This window comes from Schistocerca nitens, chromosome 8 (assembly GCF_023898315.1).
Source record: "Schistocerca nitens isolate TAMUIC-IGC-003100 chromosome 8, iqSchNite1.1, whole genome shotgun sequence".
Taxonomy (NCBI): domain Eukaryota; kingdom Metazoa; phylum Arthropoda; class Insecta; order Orthoptera; family Acrididae; genus Schistocerca; species Schistocerca nitens.
Window position 1 is genome coordinate 113885412 of NC_064621.1, and position 17050 is coordinate 113902461.

The following is a 17050-nucleotide window of genomic DNA, read 5'->3' on the forward strand; positions in this document are numbered from 1 at the left end:
TTAATCTGCCAGGAAGTTTCATATCAGCGCACACTCCGCTGCAGAGTGAAAATCTCATTCTACAACAATATTTGCTTACATCAATACCAGTTCCTAAGAAACTCCAAATGAAAGTGCTTGCATTACTGAACAATACTTCCTTGATTATTCAGTAATGTAGGGTGGTTAGATTAATTTAGGTTATTTTAAGAGAAGGCTTTTGATGACGTCAATTAGAATACACTCTTTGAAATTCTGAAGTTATCAGGTATAAATCACAGGATGAGAAATATTAATTACAACTGTGCAGGAACCAGGGTGCATTTACAACAGTCGACGGACATAGGAGGTAAGCAGCAGTGGGAGCAACGTAGGGTCGCATGCTATCCCCCACGTTAATCAACCTGTACATAAAGGGTGCCGTATACTAAGGGCAAATTTGAAAAACGCAATTAATGTTGGAATAGAAGGAACAGGAACATTAAGGTATGCCATCGTTCTTATTAGGGGTGTCAAAGGGTTGGGAGGTCTGTCCAGCATCATAGATAGCAATTGCAAAGAGGCTACAAGATTAACACTTATAACAGTAAACCAAGGGTAATGGTGAGTTGTGGAAATAAGTGGAAGGTCCTCTGTGGGACCCAGCATAGAAGTGTTTTGATACTCGCTCTGAAAAGTAACATCCGATGACAGAAATAAAGAGGATATAAAATATACTCATATTGTTGCACCAAGAAATAGTTTGATAATGAAGGTAAATGGGGGAGGGGGGGGGGATGAGTTGTAGAGGGATACGAAACCTAGTAAATAGAAAATGAGTTCAAGTAAGTAAAGGTTCCAGCATTATACAGAGATGACGATACCCGTGCAAGAGAGTCCGTCATGGAGAGCTGCATCAAACCAGTCTTTTGACAGTGTGATGGTTGTACAACTTTAGCTGTCTGTTTGTTACCATCTACAAGATAAATGGAACGCTAGTGTGACCATCCATTGTGTTGCTATGGTTTTGTTCAGTTATAGGGTTTTCTTTAACTATGTGTAATTGTTAATCTGTTTTCCTCTTCTAGATATAATATTACGAGACATTATTGCCCCGCATTCCACTGACTGGTGTGTTTATGGTCCAGTTCTGCTTTAAGCGTTTCATTATCTGTGATCAAGCTGTTTCCTGCAGTGCCTTGGATACTCTACTGTGCGATGCACTACGAAGACAATTTACTGTTACTGCCTAGACTACGGAGATACCTTAGATGCTTCTAAAGACCAAAAGCTCAGCGCCAACTATTCTTCTATGTCCTGGTGTGCAATTTCTACAGGTGCAGGACTCTCTATTCGTGAAGAGACTTACTTCCAATTTGATTCCGTTGACAGGAATCATTTTCCACAGATAAAAGTACGATTCACAGTTGCAATGGAGGTCAACAGGAACATTGCCATTTGAAAAAGTTCTTGTCTAAGGTATCTCGCGGTAGTCTAGGTAGTAACAGAAAATTGTCTTACTTAGTGAATATTTATTCCGCTTTATATGGTGAAGAGTTTCTTCTCAGGGGGGTTCCACAGTTTTATAGCGTTTAATTGTTTCCCATGTTACAGACGCTGGAGATCTGCCGCAACATGACAGACCTACACATTCAGTACGGGCCCCGCATCGTGGAACTCATGGAGAAGGCGGTGAAGGACGGAACGCCGGTTAACCTGCCCATCTGGTGGCTCGACCCCACCGACGAAACAGCTCTCACTATAGACTCAGGTACGACACGCCTCGCTTTCTGTACACACTTCTACCGTCTCACTTTTCTCTCTTTGCATTTAATTAGTCTCCCTCTTAGATGTGTCTCTCGCACTGGGAAGTACTATATTTACCCAGCAAGTGGGAATTGGAATTTGTGGTAAGATCCTGTGGGACCAAACAGATGGGGTCCCTAAGCTTACACACTACTTAATCTAACTTAAATTAACTTACACTAATTACAACACACACACCCATGCCCGGAGGAGGACTCGAACCACCCGGGGAAAGGGGGAGGGGGGAGCCGCGCGGACCGTGGCAGGACGCCTCTGACCGCACGCCTACCCCGCGAGGGCCTTACCAGCAAGTACAAAAAGTTTACTACATTAAAAAAAATACAATTTAATATGGTGATTGTAATGCTTCAGGCACTCTACATAGTCTTTTCTCACTTGCGTACAACGCACAGAACATTAATATGCAATGTGTAAGTGTCAGAAATTTGCTTCTGCTAGATGGTCCAACTCGTGCGTCGCATTGCCTCGAAAACTGCCGTCAGACCTTTGACCTCACATGTGAACATCTGCTGTTTGTGGTCTTGTGATTGGTAACTCCAAATCTCGTAGTGATTTTTTCCAAAAGAGAATCGTCACCCTTTTGCATTTCAGTTAAATTGCGGCGGTGTCCCCGGTTTGCTCTGTTTGTTAGGGAATCAAGATTGGCGGGACAAAAGTTACACATACTTTTCTCTTCTTTAAAACATTCTAGACAAAGTCTTGAACACTTTCGCGAGAAAACAGTGACCCGTATATGTAATAAGTTTCTTTTAACTTACGTCTATGGTCACAAACTTTTTGTTAACAGATTACCGGTTTCGGTCTTTAATGACCATCATCAGATCTGTTTTATAAAAACAAAGTCCTAATGTACTGCAGCCATAGTGGCATCGCCAAATGTTATATGCGGAATCAGCATCAGTATCGTCAAATGCATACAAATAAGATGTTGATGCTGTTTCCGCATTTAACATTTGACGATGCCACTATGGTTGCAGTACATTAGGACTTTGTTTTTATGAAATAGATCTGATGATGGTCACTAAAGACAGAAACCGGTAATCTGTTAACAAAAAGTTTGTGACCATAGGTGTAAATTAAAGGAAACTTATCTTGAGCACTTGATTTAGAGATGTTACTGCACTACAGTTTGTAATGCACAACATTGACATACTACGGTCGCACGTCCACTACTTAACACTGCCTGCTCACAGCTCACTAATCAAATGCATGTCTGCTGTTTACAGTTGTCAATTCACGTCGCCACCATAGTTATTACATTGACGTCGCTTATACGCCAGAAATAAAATTAGTCTGGAAACTCTTTCGATGGAAGGTGTATGTCGTGCAAGTGGTTTTTCCATATTAAATCACTCTAGGCAGAAGCTTATAAGTACCTGAAGCCGTGAATGATTCAACGTGATACATAAGCTATATCAGATCGTTTTTTATCACTTTACCCGCATTGATTACATTTATTCATGATTAGGGCCAACTGTGTTCCAGTTACTGATCTGTTAGGACACACTATTTATTTTGTAAGTTTTTTGACTAGGTCTTCCTGCACGTAACTGCCTGTAACGCTATACGCCGAGTCAGTTGTATATATCTCTCGTAGTACGGCTACGTGGAAGCACTCTAGATACTACCTTCGCTTATCCTTTAAAAACGGTTCGCTGTGTTCAGTTTGCTACGTAGTTTTCATTCCTTTCTCACGTATGTCCATACATTTCGCATCCACATATATTGTTTAGTAGGCGACATCGTAGAATTGTATTTATAGATTCTGGAAGAAAAGAGATACTCCAACCACCTTCGGCCACCTATCTACTGCCGTTCCGATTACACGATAGCTGCTTGCAGAAGTCATGTAGATTTCTACAGCGAAGTTTTTTCGCCCCCAATTAAGCCAGAATGGTCAATATATTGATCAAAAAGTGTTGGTGTCTTCATCACCAATTGTATATTTTTCATGGGTAACTTTTTTGCCACTACTCTTTTGACGACAAGTAACCATTAAACACCCAGGTGCCTGGGACTGGATGTAAAACCTGCTTTCTCATTGCAGTTCAACAGAGACACATCTATCTTCACTCGTGAACGACGCAACAAGCCTTGCTCAGACTGCTCATTCAGTAAGTATGCTTCGAATGGTTAATGGTAACTGGAAGTCCAGACCGTTAACACATCGTCACTTAAAGAGGAGAACGGGTGTCAACAAGGGAAGAAGGTTGCTCTACATCTACGTCTGCAAATGTAGCAAGCCATTTCAGTTCCCCTCACGAAGGGATCGAGAGGAAAACGACCGCATACATACCTCCAAACGAGCCCTAATTTCTCTTATCTTGTCTTCGCGGTCCTCATTCAAAATGTACGCCGGATGTAGGAGAATTTTTCTGCTCTCATCTGAAAATGCCTGATCCCTAAATTTACTCAATAGTGTTTCGTCAGAAGTACTTCTTCCCTCCAACCATTCCAATCTGAGTTTACGTAGCATCTCGACAATACTCGTTTGTTGATCGAATCCACCGCTAACAAATCTAGTAGCACGCCTCTCAATTGCTTCGATGTCTCACATTAATCCGACGTGGTCGGGATCCCAAATCCTGGAGCAGTACTCAAGAATGGGTCGCACTAGTTTTCTGTATGTAGTCTGCATTACTTTCCTAGCACTCTCCCGATAAACAGAAGTTGACCATTCTCTTTTCCCATTGAAATCACCACATGCTGTTTCCATTTCATATTCCTTTGCAACATTTCGCCCAGGTATTTAAACAACGTGACTGTGTATTCGAACATTATGGGATTGTTTTTCGTACTCGCGAACATTAGCTCATATTTTTCTACCTTTAGAGCTAGCTTCCATTTGTCACATGTACTAGAAACTTTATCTGTCATCCTATATCCTCCTGCAGTCACTCAACGACGACACCTTTCCGTACACCACAGCTTCGTCAACCAACAGCCACAGACTGCTGCTCCCCTGTCCGTCACAACATTTATGTAAATAGCGAATAAGAGCAGTCCTGTCAATCTTCCTTACGGCACTCCAGACGATGTCTTTGACTATGATGAACACTCACCGTCTAGGAAAACTAATTGGTTCTGTTACCTAAGTCTTCAATGAAAAATGAATTTTACAGGAGAGAAAAAATCTGTCTACAATATCTGATGCGTTTCATGTTGTTGTTGTTGTGGTCTTCAGTGCAGAGACTGGTTTGATGCAGATCTCCATGCTACTCTATCCTGTGCAAGCTTCTTCAACTCCCAGTACCCACTGCAACCTACATCCTTCTGAATCTGTTTAGTGTATTCATCTCTTGGTCTCCCTCTACGATTTTTACCGTCCACGCTGCCCTTCAATACTAAGTTGGTGATCCCTTGATGTCTCAGAATATGCCCTACCAACCGATCCCTTCTTCTTGTCAAGTTGTGCCTCAAATAGCTCTTCTCTCCAGTTCTATTGAATACCTCCTCATTAGTTATGTGATCTATCCATATAATCTTCAGCATTCTTCTGTAGCACCACATTTCGAAAGCTTCTATCCTCTTCTTGTCTAAACTATTTATCGTCCATGTTTCACTTCCATACATGGCTACACTCCATACAAATACTTTCAGAAACGACTTCCTGACACTTAAATGTATACCCGATGTTAAAAAATTTCTCTTCTTCAGAAACGCTTTCCTTGCCATTGCCAGTCTACATTTTATATCCTCTCTACTTCTACCATCATCAGTTATTTTGCTCCCCAAATAGCAAAACTCCTTTACTACTTTAAGTATCTCGTTTCCTAATCTATTTCCCTCAGCATCACCCGACCTAATTCGACTACATTCCATTATCCACGTTTTGCTTTTGTTGATGTTCATCTTATATCCTCCTTTGAAGACACTGTCCATTCCGTTCAGCTGCTCTTGCAATTCCTTTGCTGTCTCTGACAGAATTACAATGTCATCGGCGAACCTCAAAGTTTTTATTTCTTCTCCATGGATTCTAATTCCTACTCCGAATTTTTCTTTTGTTTCCTTCACTGCTTGCTCAATATACAGATTGAATAACATCGGGGAAAGGCTACAACCCTGTCTCACCCCGTTCGCAACCACTGCTTCCCTTTCATGTCCCTCGACTCTTGTAACTGCCATCTGGTTTCTGTACAAATTGTAAATAGCGTTTCGCTCCCTCTATTTTACCCCTGCCACCTTCAGAATTTGGAAGAGAGTATTCCAGTCAACATTGTCAAAAGCTTTCTCTAAGTCTACAAATGCTACAAACGTAGGTTTGCCTGTTCTTACTCTATTTTCTAAGACAAGTCGTAGGGTCAGTATTGCCTCAAGTGTTCCAACAAGGACCGAAATTTGAATTGTTGCACTACAATGATCTTCCGAGTCGTAACAAGAAGTGAAACAAAGAAAATATTCTTCAGGAAGCTTGATTACGTCAAATACGCGGAATTATCTTGGTATTTATGGAACAGGCATGTTATTTACGCGGTTTTGGTTTGTCAGCCTTCTGTATGACTTACAGCTTTTACGTTGTTTTGGTGCTGAAAAAACAGTTACAACATCGTTTCGAAAAAAGTTTATTGAAAGACTTCATGGAAAAACTTCAAATACACACGAGGTCACATAGTGTTTCTTGAAACCTCGTTACCAGCTTTTATGTCGTCTCGTTGTTTCTGTAGAACTGTGCCACGGGAAGCATGGAGAGGATGTTGGTTGTTAGCCGGTATCCTCGTTCTATAACACAAACTGCACACAATTATTGACTGGGTTCCTTATTACATCAACAAAGAGCGACTTAGGTTTCCATGTGCTGTGGACAGTACACGTTAGCCTCACTGCTGATGAAGTCCGCTATGTACACTATTGTGTTCGCTATGTGCTGCCCGATTCTAAGCTAGAGGCTGTGTCTGCGGCTCTGTTTCGGTGACACGCTGGAGCTCACAAGGCGTACGGACTCGAAATAATCCTGAATAGCGGCCAATGCTCTCTCGGCCAAGAGACCATTTGCGAGTCTTTCGCTGGTGTCGATGGGCCTTCTTGTGACCTGTCGCTGCTGTCGATGGATCTTCTTGTGACTATGCCGCATGATGTGCTGGCGCCAGCTTACGCCAGCACAGGTTTGATACTGACTATCGATTTCTTCAAGAAATAGCAACGTCCAATATGATCATTCATAAGGAACGTCGTCAAAATAGCAATGAGAATCCTTGGAAACAACGGCTTTATGTTGTTGTAAATGATCCCATTTAGTGTTCTTGATTTCCATTCTTCTATTTTTTATAGTTTGGGTACGCAAACTTTTCCAAAAATTTTTCTTTGACATCTTGGTGCTCTTTGCCACACGTCGTCGAAAGTGCACTTGTAGTAAATAAAACAGTTTGGACGGTACTGCATCGCCCTCAGGTCCGTAACTGTTGGCTCATTCTTTGAAGCTCTTACAAGCTAATTGAGTCATACAACCATAAATTTTTCTCTGCACAGTTAGTGAAACAGGAGAAATCTAGGTAACAAACTTCGTAAGATCCTGGTTTTCTTATCGCCTATTTAGATATCAAGTCATACAAGCTACAAAGTGTAACTTCACCTCCTTCAAGCTTGCACCCGATGGAACTGTGAACTAAGTCACATTCCATCTGAGTACGGCTTTTATCCAAAAAACTTTGCATATTGAGTACTCCTGAATCAATTGCTAATCTTAAGAGAGAGTTTGATAATCACCACATTTCTGGTATGATAAGTACAGCTGTCATAGGGTTTTCCTTAATCGTTTTGGACAGTGTGTGCACGATACATAAGGCAAAACATGAAGCAACCAATTCAACTTGCGTTTCATCGAAGCAGTAACACACTGCATCATCGCTTTTTAAATTATAAATTGTGAAGTTATTGACAGACAGTTTTGTTTTATAGTAATCTGGACTTGCCTCTAAAAGTGGTGCTACTTTCACGGCGTCTGAGTCCGTGATGTAGATGTGTAGAGCTTGCGCTAGGCATCTTTCTTATCTAGATCTTTCTGCAACCTTGTTTGCACATTCCTTCGTACGTCCAGCATCCATGTGTCTCCACTCAAGTTTCCGAGCCTGTAACTACAACACAAGTCCCACAGGTTTCTCTTGGGAGAAAATAAGCTGTTACCCTCTTCGAAAACTAAGTTAAATGTGGCCCGACTAAATGGTGAAATCTGCTCCTTGCTACTGTTTTGGGCGTCGAGTCCGTACAGCTGTTGTTAACTTTGTGCGAAAGACTCAAGGTACAGCTTGGAGGAGGACTTCTTGAAGTAACGCAATGGCAGTTTCGGAAGACAGTCCAGGAATTCTTTTACGAAGTTTTTCTCACATTTCTTCTTCTTTATTTTATTCGGGATCGTGACGATTCTGAATCAGGGCTCATCCCATGTGTGCAATTGTCGAGCCCATATCTCGCTGTCCATTCTTTAATGCCAAGAGTATTGAGAAACTTTTGTTTTTGCATACTTGATGCTTTTCACGAACCATTTCTCAGTTAATAAACCAGCTTGCCTTTTCTCCTGGATTCACCAGTGATTGATTACGGAAATCTTCCTCTGATCTCATGACATCGTTTTCCAGAAAGTGGTAAAAATTGCCTGCCTGTCACCAGAAAAAAATTGTTGACCCTTCCTTTGAACGGATTTCTGACACATCTTGGAAGTACACTTCAGACCTAATTTTCGTGCCTCTCTTGGACTATATTGAGTAATTTTGCGGCTTCGACTTCTTTTACATCCAAAATACGCTTGTCCGCACATTCCCAGAGTTTCTTTGGCGTTTTTCTTCCAATCTTCAGGGCAGGCTATGGATTTCCTTTTTCTGTCGCTGCTTAGGTCACCCTAAAATTCTTGGCATCCACTTTCAACATCCTTGCTTCTATCAAATTCCGATAAGCTGTCTGAATTGTCTGCTAAAATGTGAGCACCGTCGTTTAGCAATAAATGTGAAGAAGTACTGTCGTCTCCAGTGGCAACTGTGATTGCTCTATCAGTTTCAGCATTCTTGGATGCAGTCAGCGAAGTTTCTAGACAAGAAATGTTTGAAAAATTAACTTAAGGCGACCCCAGTTGAATTTCAATTTTACGATAACGACGATAACAATATCATTCATAACACTGACAGTCACAAAAAAATTACCTGTGTCACTAGATGACCCAGGAAAAGTGACTGAGAACCCCATATACAGAATTAAATCTTTTGTGCGTTTAACTTCACTGCTGCTAGTGTTCTCGGCTGTTGTTCGTTCTGGATTTACATGAGAACCTATACTCAAGTTGGCATTCAATAATGAGTAAAGCGAACAGTAAGTGAATTGTGGCTCTACGATAAAAGAGATTTGTTACTAGTAAATTTTACAATTTTAGCGGACCTCTGTTAATGCAAGGAAAATAACAAAAAAAAATCCTTACCACTGTTGCTCTCAAGTCGGGGTGCACTCAGCCTCGTGATGCCAATTGAGGAGCTACTCGACCGAATAGCAGCGTCATCGCTCAAGAATACCATCACAACGGCCGGGAGAGCGGTGTGCTGACCCCATGCCCCTCCTATCCGCATCCTCCACGGAGGATGACACGGCGGTCGGATGGTCCCGGTAGACCACTCGTGGCCCGAAGACGGAGAGTACTGTTGCTGTCAATAACGATTCTCCGCTTTCATACGCTAAGTTCAGCTGAGAAACAATTTCTTCCTCAGTGAAGAGATCATCTTGTAAAACGCTGTCCATTTTCATGAGCTGAAAGTAGAAACAGGGAACCGCTTTCGAACACTGGAATATACGTAGTAGGCAATAACAATGCGGTGTGGTTGCGCACGCTTTTGCATTCATGCGGTATTGTTTACTACATCCAAAACAATCTAGCTACGTAGTATTTCATTATTTTGCAAAAAAAAAAAAAAAAAATGGTTCAAATGGCTCTGAGCACTATGGGACTTAACATCTGAGGTCATCAGTCCCCTAGAACTTAGAACTACTTAAACCTAACTAACCTAAGGACATCACACACATCCATGCCCAAGGCAGGATTCGAACCTGCGACCTTGGCAGTCGCACGGTTCCGTACTGAAGCGCGTAGACCCGCTTATTTTGCACTTGCGCGGTATTTCCATCCATTTTTTCGATGTGTCAATCCCTGTATTGTTTTAGTTCACATTATTTGCAGATAATTAAAAAAACGGCACTCTGGCTGTAATGGTAGGTGTGCAAATACTATAAGGTGTCAGTTACGTGGTATTGTTTCTTGACCGACGACATATGGTAACGTATTCCATATGCTGAGAGTTTCGTTATCAGTTTGCAGTAGAGCACCGTGTCAAACGCTTCCTGGAAACCTAGCAATTTGGAATCTGCTTGCAGCCTCTCACCCGTGGTTAGCAGAATATCGTGTGAGGAAGAGACAGAGTATCAGACGAACGATGCTTTCTGAATGCTTACTGATTTGTGGACAGAAAATTTTCTGCTTCACGTTAATTTATTATATCCGAAGTTGAAAGTAAGTGCAACAATTCGGCAGCAGCAGATGTTACGAATATTCGATAGTAATTTTGGTGATCCGTTCTTTTACCATTTTATAGACAGGTGTCACCTGCGTGGTTTTTTTTTTCCCGCTTGGGTCTTGGAGCTGGGCGAGAGACACGCGATAAACGCAACCTAATGTCCGACATGTCCGAAAGAACAGATAACATCTTCATACAGATAAGGCTTACCGGGCAATGATATTCTTCAGTGCCGATGCGCTCGCATTGTCCGAACTTTTACGGGAATCGGTAAATTGACTGCCGCAAGTAATGAGTATAGTCGGCAGGGGAACTACAAATGTAGTGTGTGGACAGTAAGTTGGGAATGTGGGTCTCACGGGGAGCGTGCCAGAGAAAAGTCTCTGCATTCGCCCTATGCTGCGTGTTCAGTCAGAAGGTTGGCTACTCTCTGTAATAAAAACAGAGTGAACGGATCAACGAAGAACGTAAACAGGTGTCATCGGACGTTCGCCCCGAACAAGTTCAACTAACAATATAGAACAAAGTGACATCAACCAAAAAAAAAAAAAACGGATAGAGCATCTGCCATGTAAGCAGGAGTTCCCGGGTTCGAGTCCCGGTCGATGCACACATTTGTCCCCGTTGATATTTATCAACTCCTGTAAGCAGCTAAAGGTCTGGATTTCATTGTAATTTCATTACAGCTCTTTGGTCGACAGCTGAAACACTGTCTAGATATGATTCTACCGTTTATTTCTGTGCCACATTTTTTACATTCTTGTTTGTGTAATGTTTATCGGTCAGTTTTCACAAACAAGGTTCGTCACGGTACACTTGCATAAGTTTTTAGATGTGACCATTTTTTTTTTTTTATACATGTAGCAACTACAACTTGCTGCAGCCTGAAAATCATACATTTATCAATGATGTAAGTGATGAATCTTGAACATCACCTACATTTCTCTTGTTGCCATGTTAAAATTAGCTTCCTTTTTCAGAACAAGACAGAGTTTACTCACTGTTACCTCGCTAATATAGTAATGAAGTTGCAAATGCGACAGAATCTTGAAGAAGTGGCTTCCTAAACGAGGAACTGATGACAAATCAGGTCAAAAGCACATTAATAACTACAGTCGCGGAATACATATAAACGTGTCATTTCTTCACTTATCTTGCTATAAGGCGATACTAATCCTCATTTCACCATCTACCGATGACTCCTAAATAGTTACAACATTCCATTGTAAAGAGTCTGCAGTAACTCGTATACCGCAGTATATAAGAAAACTCCGCTTGTCCACCATATGAACATAAAAAAAAAAAACTTCTCTTTGCGTGCTGTCATTTGCCGAAATCTCATTTTGATATCACAAACCGTTTCTGAGATATAAGGGGTATTACGAGTATTTCATTCTAGCTTTATTGTTGTCACGTGCATCGCAAATGAGTTTGACACATAACACCACTTTTCTCGAGGACGGTGATAGACACCTCTTCCGAAACCTCAAGGAAATTTCAGTATGTTAGCTAAATTTCATACGCAGCAATATATGGGCCAATATGCATCAAACACAAATTCAAAGCGACCACTATTTTTCATTTCGAACTTTTCGAATTTTACGTAGTGTGTTACTTATGTGCGAAATATCACAAAAACTACGATCATTAGCGAAATTATGGTACTTCATGAAGCTCATATATAAAGCTATAAATGATGTGAAAAAAACAATTCTTTAGCGAATATTTTCTTTACAATCGTTTGAGAAAACTTTTGGTGTGTCCGTCGTGAAGGGGCCGTTCTGCCAGAGTACTACTGGTTCGCCAGAAACTGACGGACTTGGCTGAACGAGCCCTTTGCAGAACGTTCTGGAGGTTGTGTCTCCACCAACGCTGCTGCGGGGACTGCAGGTATTCAAGAATCTGCCTCAAATATCCGTGGCCCGCCGTGCAAATCCAATCGCGGATAGCCAGCTAAATTATTACAACGCGCGCCACACTCAGTGGCAGTCGGTACACACCTCCAGACCACATCTTCCGCATCAGCAACGCAAACACGCTGTAGTGCGTCACGTGCATACTATGTTTGATTTCCAAGGAACTGTCGAAGATCACCTTCAGCTAACAGTATTACTTTACAGTTCAACGTCCTGAAAAGTGTCAAGACCTTAGATGTTTGGAACACGGCAAAAATTAAAAATACAATATCAGTTTTACAACACTTGTATACAAATTTTTACGCACAATACTAATTTAAAAACTAATTTACTACTGGGTCGCCGGCCGCGGTGGTCTCGCGGTTCTAGGCGCGCAGTCCGGAACCGTGCGACTGCTACGGTCGCAGGTTCGAATCCTGCCTCGGGCATGGATGTGTGTGATGTCCTTAGGTTAGTTAGGTTTAGGTAGTTCTAAGTTCTAGGGGACTGATGACCACAGCAGTTGAGTCCCATAGTGCTCAGAGCCATTTGAACCATTTGAACCACTGGGTCAGTCGTTTTTCGGACAGTAATTCGAGGGCTATGTTTTATCTCCAAGCTATTGTTCTGCCATACAGTCATGAGTTCGGCAATGAGTTCGTCTCTGAAGACGAAAACGCAGGAGCGGTCGTCGCCCGTTTCGCTGACACGTTCCTCCAGGGCGCAAATGTCAACCGAGTGGAATGGCCTGTGTTGTGAATCCAACTGACCTCCCTTGGAACTACGTAAACTCGCTGTGAGTCATTTGAATGAAGCCCACTAACACACTGTATGACCTCAGGGGGATCGCCGTCCATGCACTGGGGTATAATCGAGCATCGAGTTCTCGGCCACGTTGTGGACAGCACGCCCAGGACAATGCAGGCACGCCACAATGCAAATGCTGGAGAAAATCTGTGTTCAGTACTACCCAGCAGCAGAGCCTGATTTCATAGGAGAGCGAAGACGTTCGTTTTGAACGGACGGTCTTTATTTCTCTTACTTATGTTTTCATTCTACCCAGAGCTATATTTTAGCTACGTAATCGCTATTATTTCATTCTCTGCTTCCCTTGAATCAAAACTGACACATATTCTCAGTTCATGTCCAATAATTCTATGAGAAACTGACGTCTGTTAAATAAATTTTTACTCTCCTGAGTCGCTATTGTGATGCTTCCTGTAGGCCGAAAGGGCCTCCGCCTTACTGCAGTTATGTGTCACGGTGCATTGTCCCGGGAACTAAACTATACTGAGGGTGGAAGAAAAGGCACTTGTTCTTCGTTTTCATACCTTCAAGTCCCCTGACCTTTCCTCTCTCTAGAAATTTTGCCTGTTTTTCAAATCTATGCCCACTTATATTTCTACGTCTGAAACGCCCACTAAATCCTCTGCGCAGAACAGGTGATTAGGATTGTGGAAAGGGCCAAATAAGGTGTCGGTCATGTTCACTCATAATTTTAATTTATTGTAATTTAATAACACCTTTAAACCAAAACGGCACATAGCTGAACCTTGAGAACTACGAGTATCAAGAAGGCAATTATTTCACGGCTGAAGGCATCCAAACAAGAAATCTTAAAGCAACAGGATAAATCTCATGTGGTATAAACATGCAGTTAAAATTTCAAATAAAACAATTAACGCATACATAGTCAGAGAGGCTGAGAGCCTCAAGGCAATGGTGAATAGACAAACATAAACAAGATGCAATACAAACGGCTGAAGGCCCACAGTAAAATTCTCAAGATTTTAAAATAAATTACTATACCATAACCTTCCAAAGGCAGAAGGCCGCAATGTTCTTTTTTTTTTTTTTTTTACTTTTTTACTTTGAACATGGCTGAAGTCCGCAGCAACCGTATACACAAATTTGAAAAATATGTAAAAATCTGCCAACTGGTTGCATAGGTTTTCTATATACCTTGACCAGGTTTCGTCACCTCTAATGGTTACTTCATCAGAAGGTAAGGTAATTACATGAATAACATATCGTCAAAATCACAGTACACCTTTGACGATATGTTCTTCATGTAATTACCTTACCTTCTGATGAAGTCACCCTTAGAGGTGACGAAACCTGGTCAAGGTATATAGAAAACCTATGCAACTGGTTGGCAGATTTTTACTTTTTTTTTTTTTTTTTAGAATAAGGATTTCAGTGCCTGAAGGCCCACAGCTGATTTTCTAAAATCCAAATCCAAAAATACATAAAATCCAGTGAAATCAAGAATTTTTTAAATCATTGGCTATGATAGGTTATAAACAGACAATCAAACACCTGTGAGAAGGACAATAAGGAAAACGGCACTCAGAAGCCTCCAGGGAGGTCGGTCTGCCCTCGTTCACTTAGGTGAGACAGGTGGTGCGCCCAACTACACTTGATCCGTCGGAACCCAACCAGGGGACAGCCACGGACCGACCGAAAAACGAGTTGCTTGCCGCCAATCGGTATACGAGAACTCAAACACCAAAAGTTACGAAAGTGATTATGCACAATGAAATATGTATTAAGCTGTCAAAGCTACACACCATGTTGGACAGTGACAACAGGTGAGCAAATTACGTTAGTGGCCAGGGCAGGCAACCGGAACACTAACGGCCACAAGGCAGAAAATTCCGCTGGTACACTTGAATTTGAATTCACCCAAAAGGAACACTGCCTGAATTTACGTCAGTGGCCAGGGCAGGTAACTAAAACACTAACAGCCACAAGGCACAAAAGTCCGGTGGTGCACTTGAACTGTAGTCAACCAATACAGTTAATTGCACCGAATGGCTCCTAAATTTCAGGAATAGAAACACTTGGTGTTGCTCACAGGACAACCTTCCCAACAGCGAACCACCGAAACGAACCACACAACATGAATGGGCGTGGCTTGGGTAGTTGAAACTACTACTCAACTTTGACGTCCCTGGTCGGTGAACCACGAAGCCCGTAGCCATCAGACAGCTCCACACACGCTCCGACACTGTGCAGGGACCGCAAGCGGATCCAGTCAACTGCACCGCGCGTCTGGTAGAACGACCGACCGACGATCCAGCAAGACCGTGGCCCGGCTCAAGTGATGAGTGGCGCAATGGTCGGGCGAGCCATTTCGATGCAGACCTCACTGCTGCTCCAACCCGACTGCACTAGTGCTGCATTGCAACTCCCCGACTGACAGATCCGGACTGCGCTCCAGACACGTTCCAACTGACTGGCAGACCCGAACTCGAGATCCGAACTCGCTAGAAAGATACTACGAGAGGGGATACATCGATACGTGCTGCTAGCAAAGCAGCAACTCAGTGACAGTAGTAATTTAAATTAACGTACTGAGGTGGAAGTATGTTAAAAACAGGGTGTAAACTACATGATGGCGGGAACACGAGCCACGCACGGCTCAAAGTCTAAGGTCGAACGTAGGAAATGTGGCGGGAGTTACTTCGTTGAAACAGTTCCCACAGACGGTTAAGTGCTGCCACCTTTATTTTCTTAAGTTTCGTTCCATTTTCACCGTGAGCAAAGAGCATTTGGGCAGACTATTTTGTTCCAGTTTCTGACTTTGCCTAGTATTAAAACCGTTTTGACTGTTTCACAACTCAGCAGGTAAGATCTAGCTTCTGAACTCTCTGAACTTTGTGTTAGGTTCCCTTGCAGTCTATAGGTACCATTGCACCCTGACGTCACGCTTTAGCAGTTTTGTGTCACTTACAGATTTGCACATTTTTCAGCACTTGCAAAGTTTATGTTCATAATCAAGTCCTCATAACAGTGTCACAGCTGAAGGGCAATATGCTGTTCTGTATCCTCACTCTGAATTGATTTCCAGAGTTCCTGCTGGGCGAGGACCTGCTGGTGGCACCGGTGCTCTACCACGACTCGGTTATGCGCGACATCTACGTGCCGAAGGGCAGCTGGAGGGACGAGGCCGACCCGGAGCACCCCACCATAGAGGGCCCCACCTGGCTCCGCAAATACCCTGCGCCTCGCAACACTCTTCCGTACTTCACCAGAGTCAGCTCTTCCTAAGCCTCATCCAATACATGTATAAGTAATCATTATGGATAAAACGTAGTCTTCCTGATACGGCAGTACCACTGCAAATGTAGTCACTGGTAACCACGAATTACATCCGTTCAGTGACGTCGTCTTTTTCTCTTACTTACAGACCTTCCTCAGCCTCCGCATTTCTGTTGTCTTGCTGTGATATCCTTTGCGACCATTTCACTTCATAATTTCAGTGCTTTGTTCTTCTGTCAACATAAACTCCTCCACAAACTTCGAGGGATTTAACGCTTCCACTGTAAGCTGTGGAGGAAATATTAATTAAACACATGTCCACAATGTTACTCAACTTGGCCTCAAGTCTGACATTGAATAATTTCTATTTTGTAATAAAACATGACTACTGCTGTTCATCTAATAAGAATTTTTCAGAAATTTTAAGCACATAATGCATGTATTTAATTTTCAGGTGGGTTACTTGATGTACAGGAGAAGGTAAGAGTTGGCTATAAGATCCATTTGAAATCTTTTCACTCCATTTAGGACAAAATACTCCCACAGTTCAGTCACAGACATTAACACACATAATACGCGCATTACGCTGAGTTACAGCGTGTCCCTGAAATGTAAGCGCAGCTACTCACACAGGTCCAGTGTCGGCTGTAATCATCCAAACGTGGTAAGATATACTAGTGCGTTAATGCGGAACCGATTTAAACTGGTCAAAATTAGCTCCAATTTTTGGCAACAGGTGCAAATGTGGCTCTATGCACTGTTTGTGTGACGATGTGACATCCATGCAATCATTTGACAGGCGATAACGGTTAACAGTAAAATCAACAGTAAGCCTTTCTC

The 17050-nt window shown here is 42.3% G+C and overlaps 1 protein-coding gene across 1 annotated transcript in view; it reads left to right on the plus strand.

The window, feature by feature from the left end:
• LOC126198870 (myogenesis-regulating glycosidase-like) overlaps positions 1-16333 on the plus strand; it is an 84601-nt gene extending 68268 nt beyond the window's left edge. The window contains exons 5-6 of the mRNA XM_049935470.1: positions 1573-1729; positions 16020-16333. Coding sequence (XP_049791427.1) covers positions 1573-1729; positions 16020-16219 — 357 coding nt within the window. The 3' untranslated portion in view covers positions 16220-16333. The remainder of the gene's footprint in view (positions 1-1572; positions 1730-16019) is intronic.
• Positions 16334-17050: the final 717 nt, after the last annotated feature.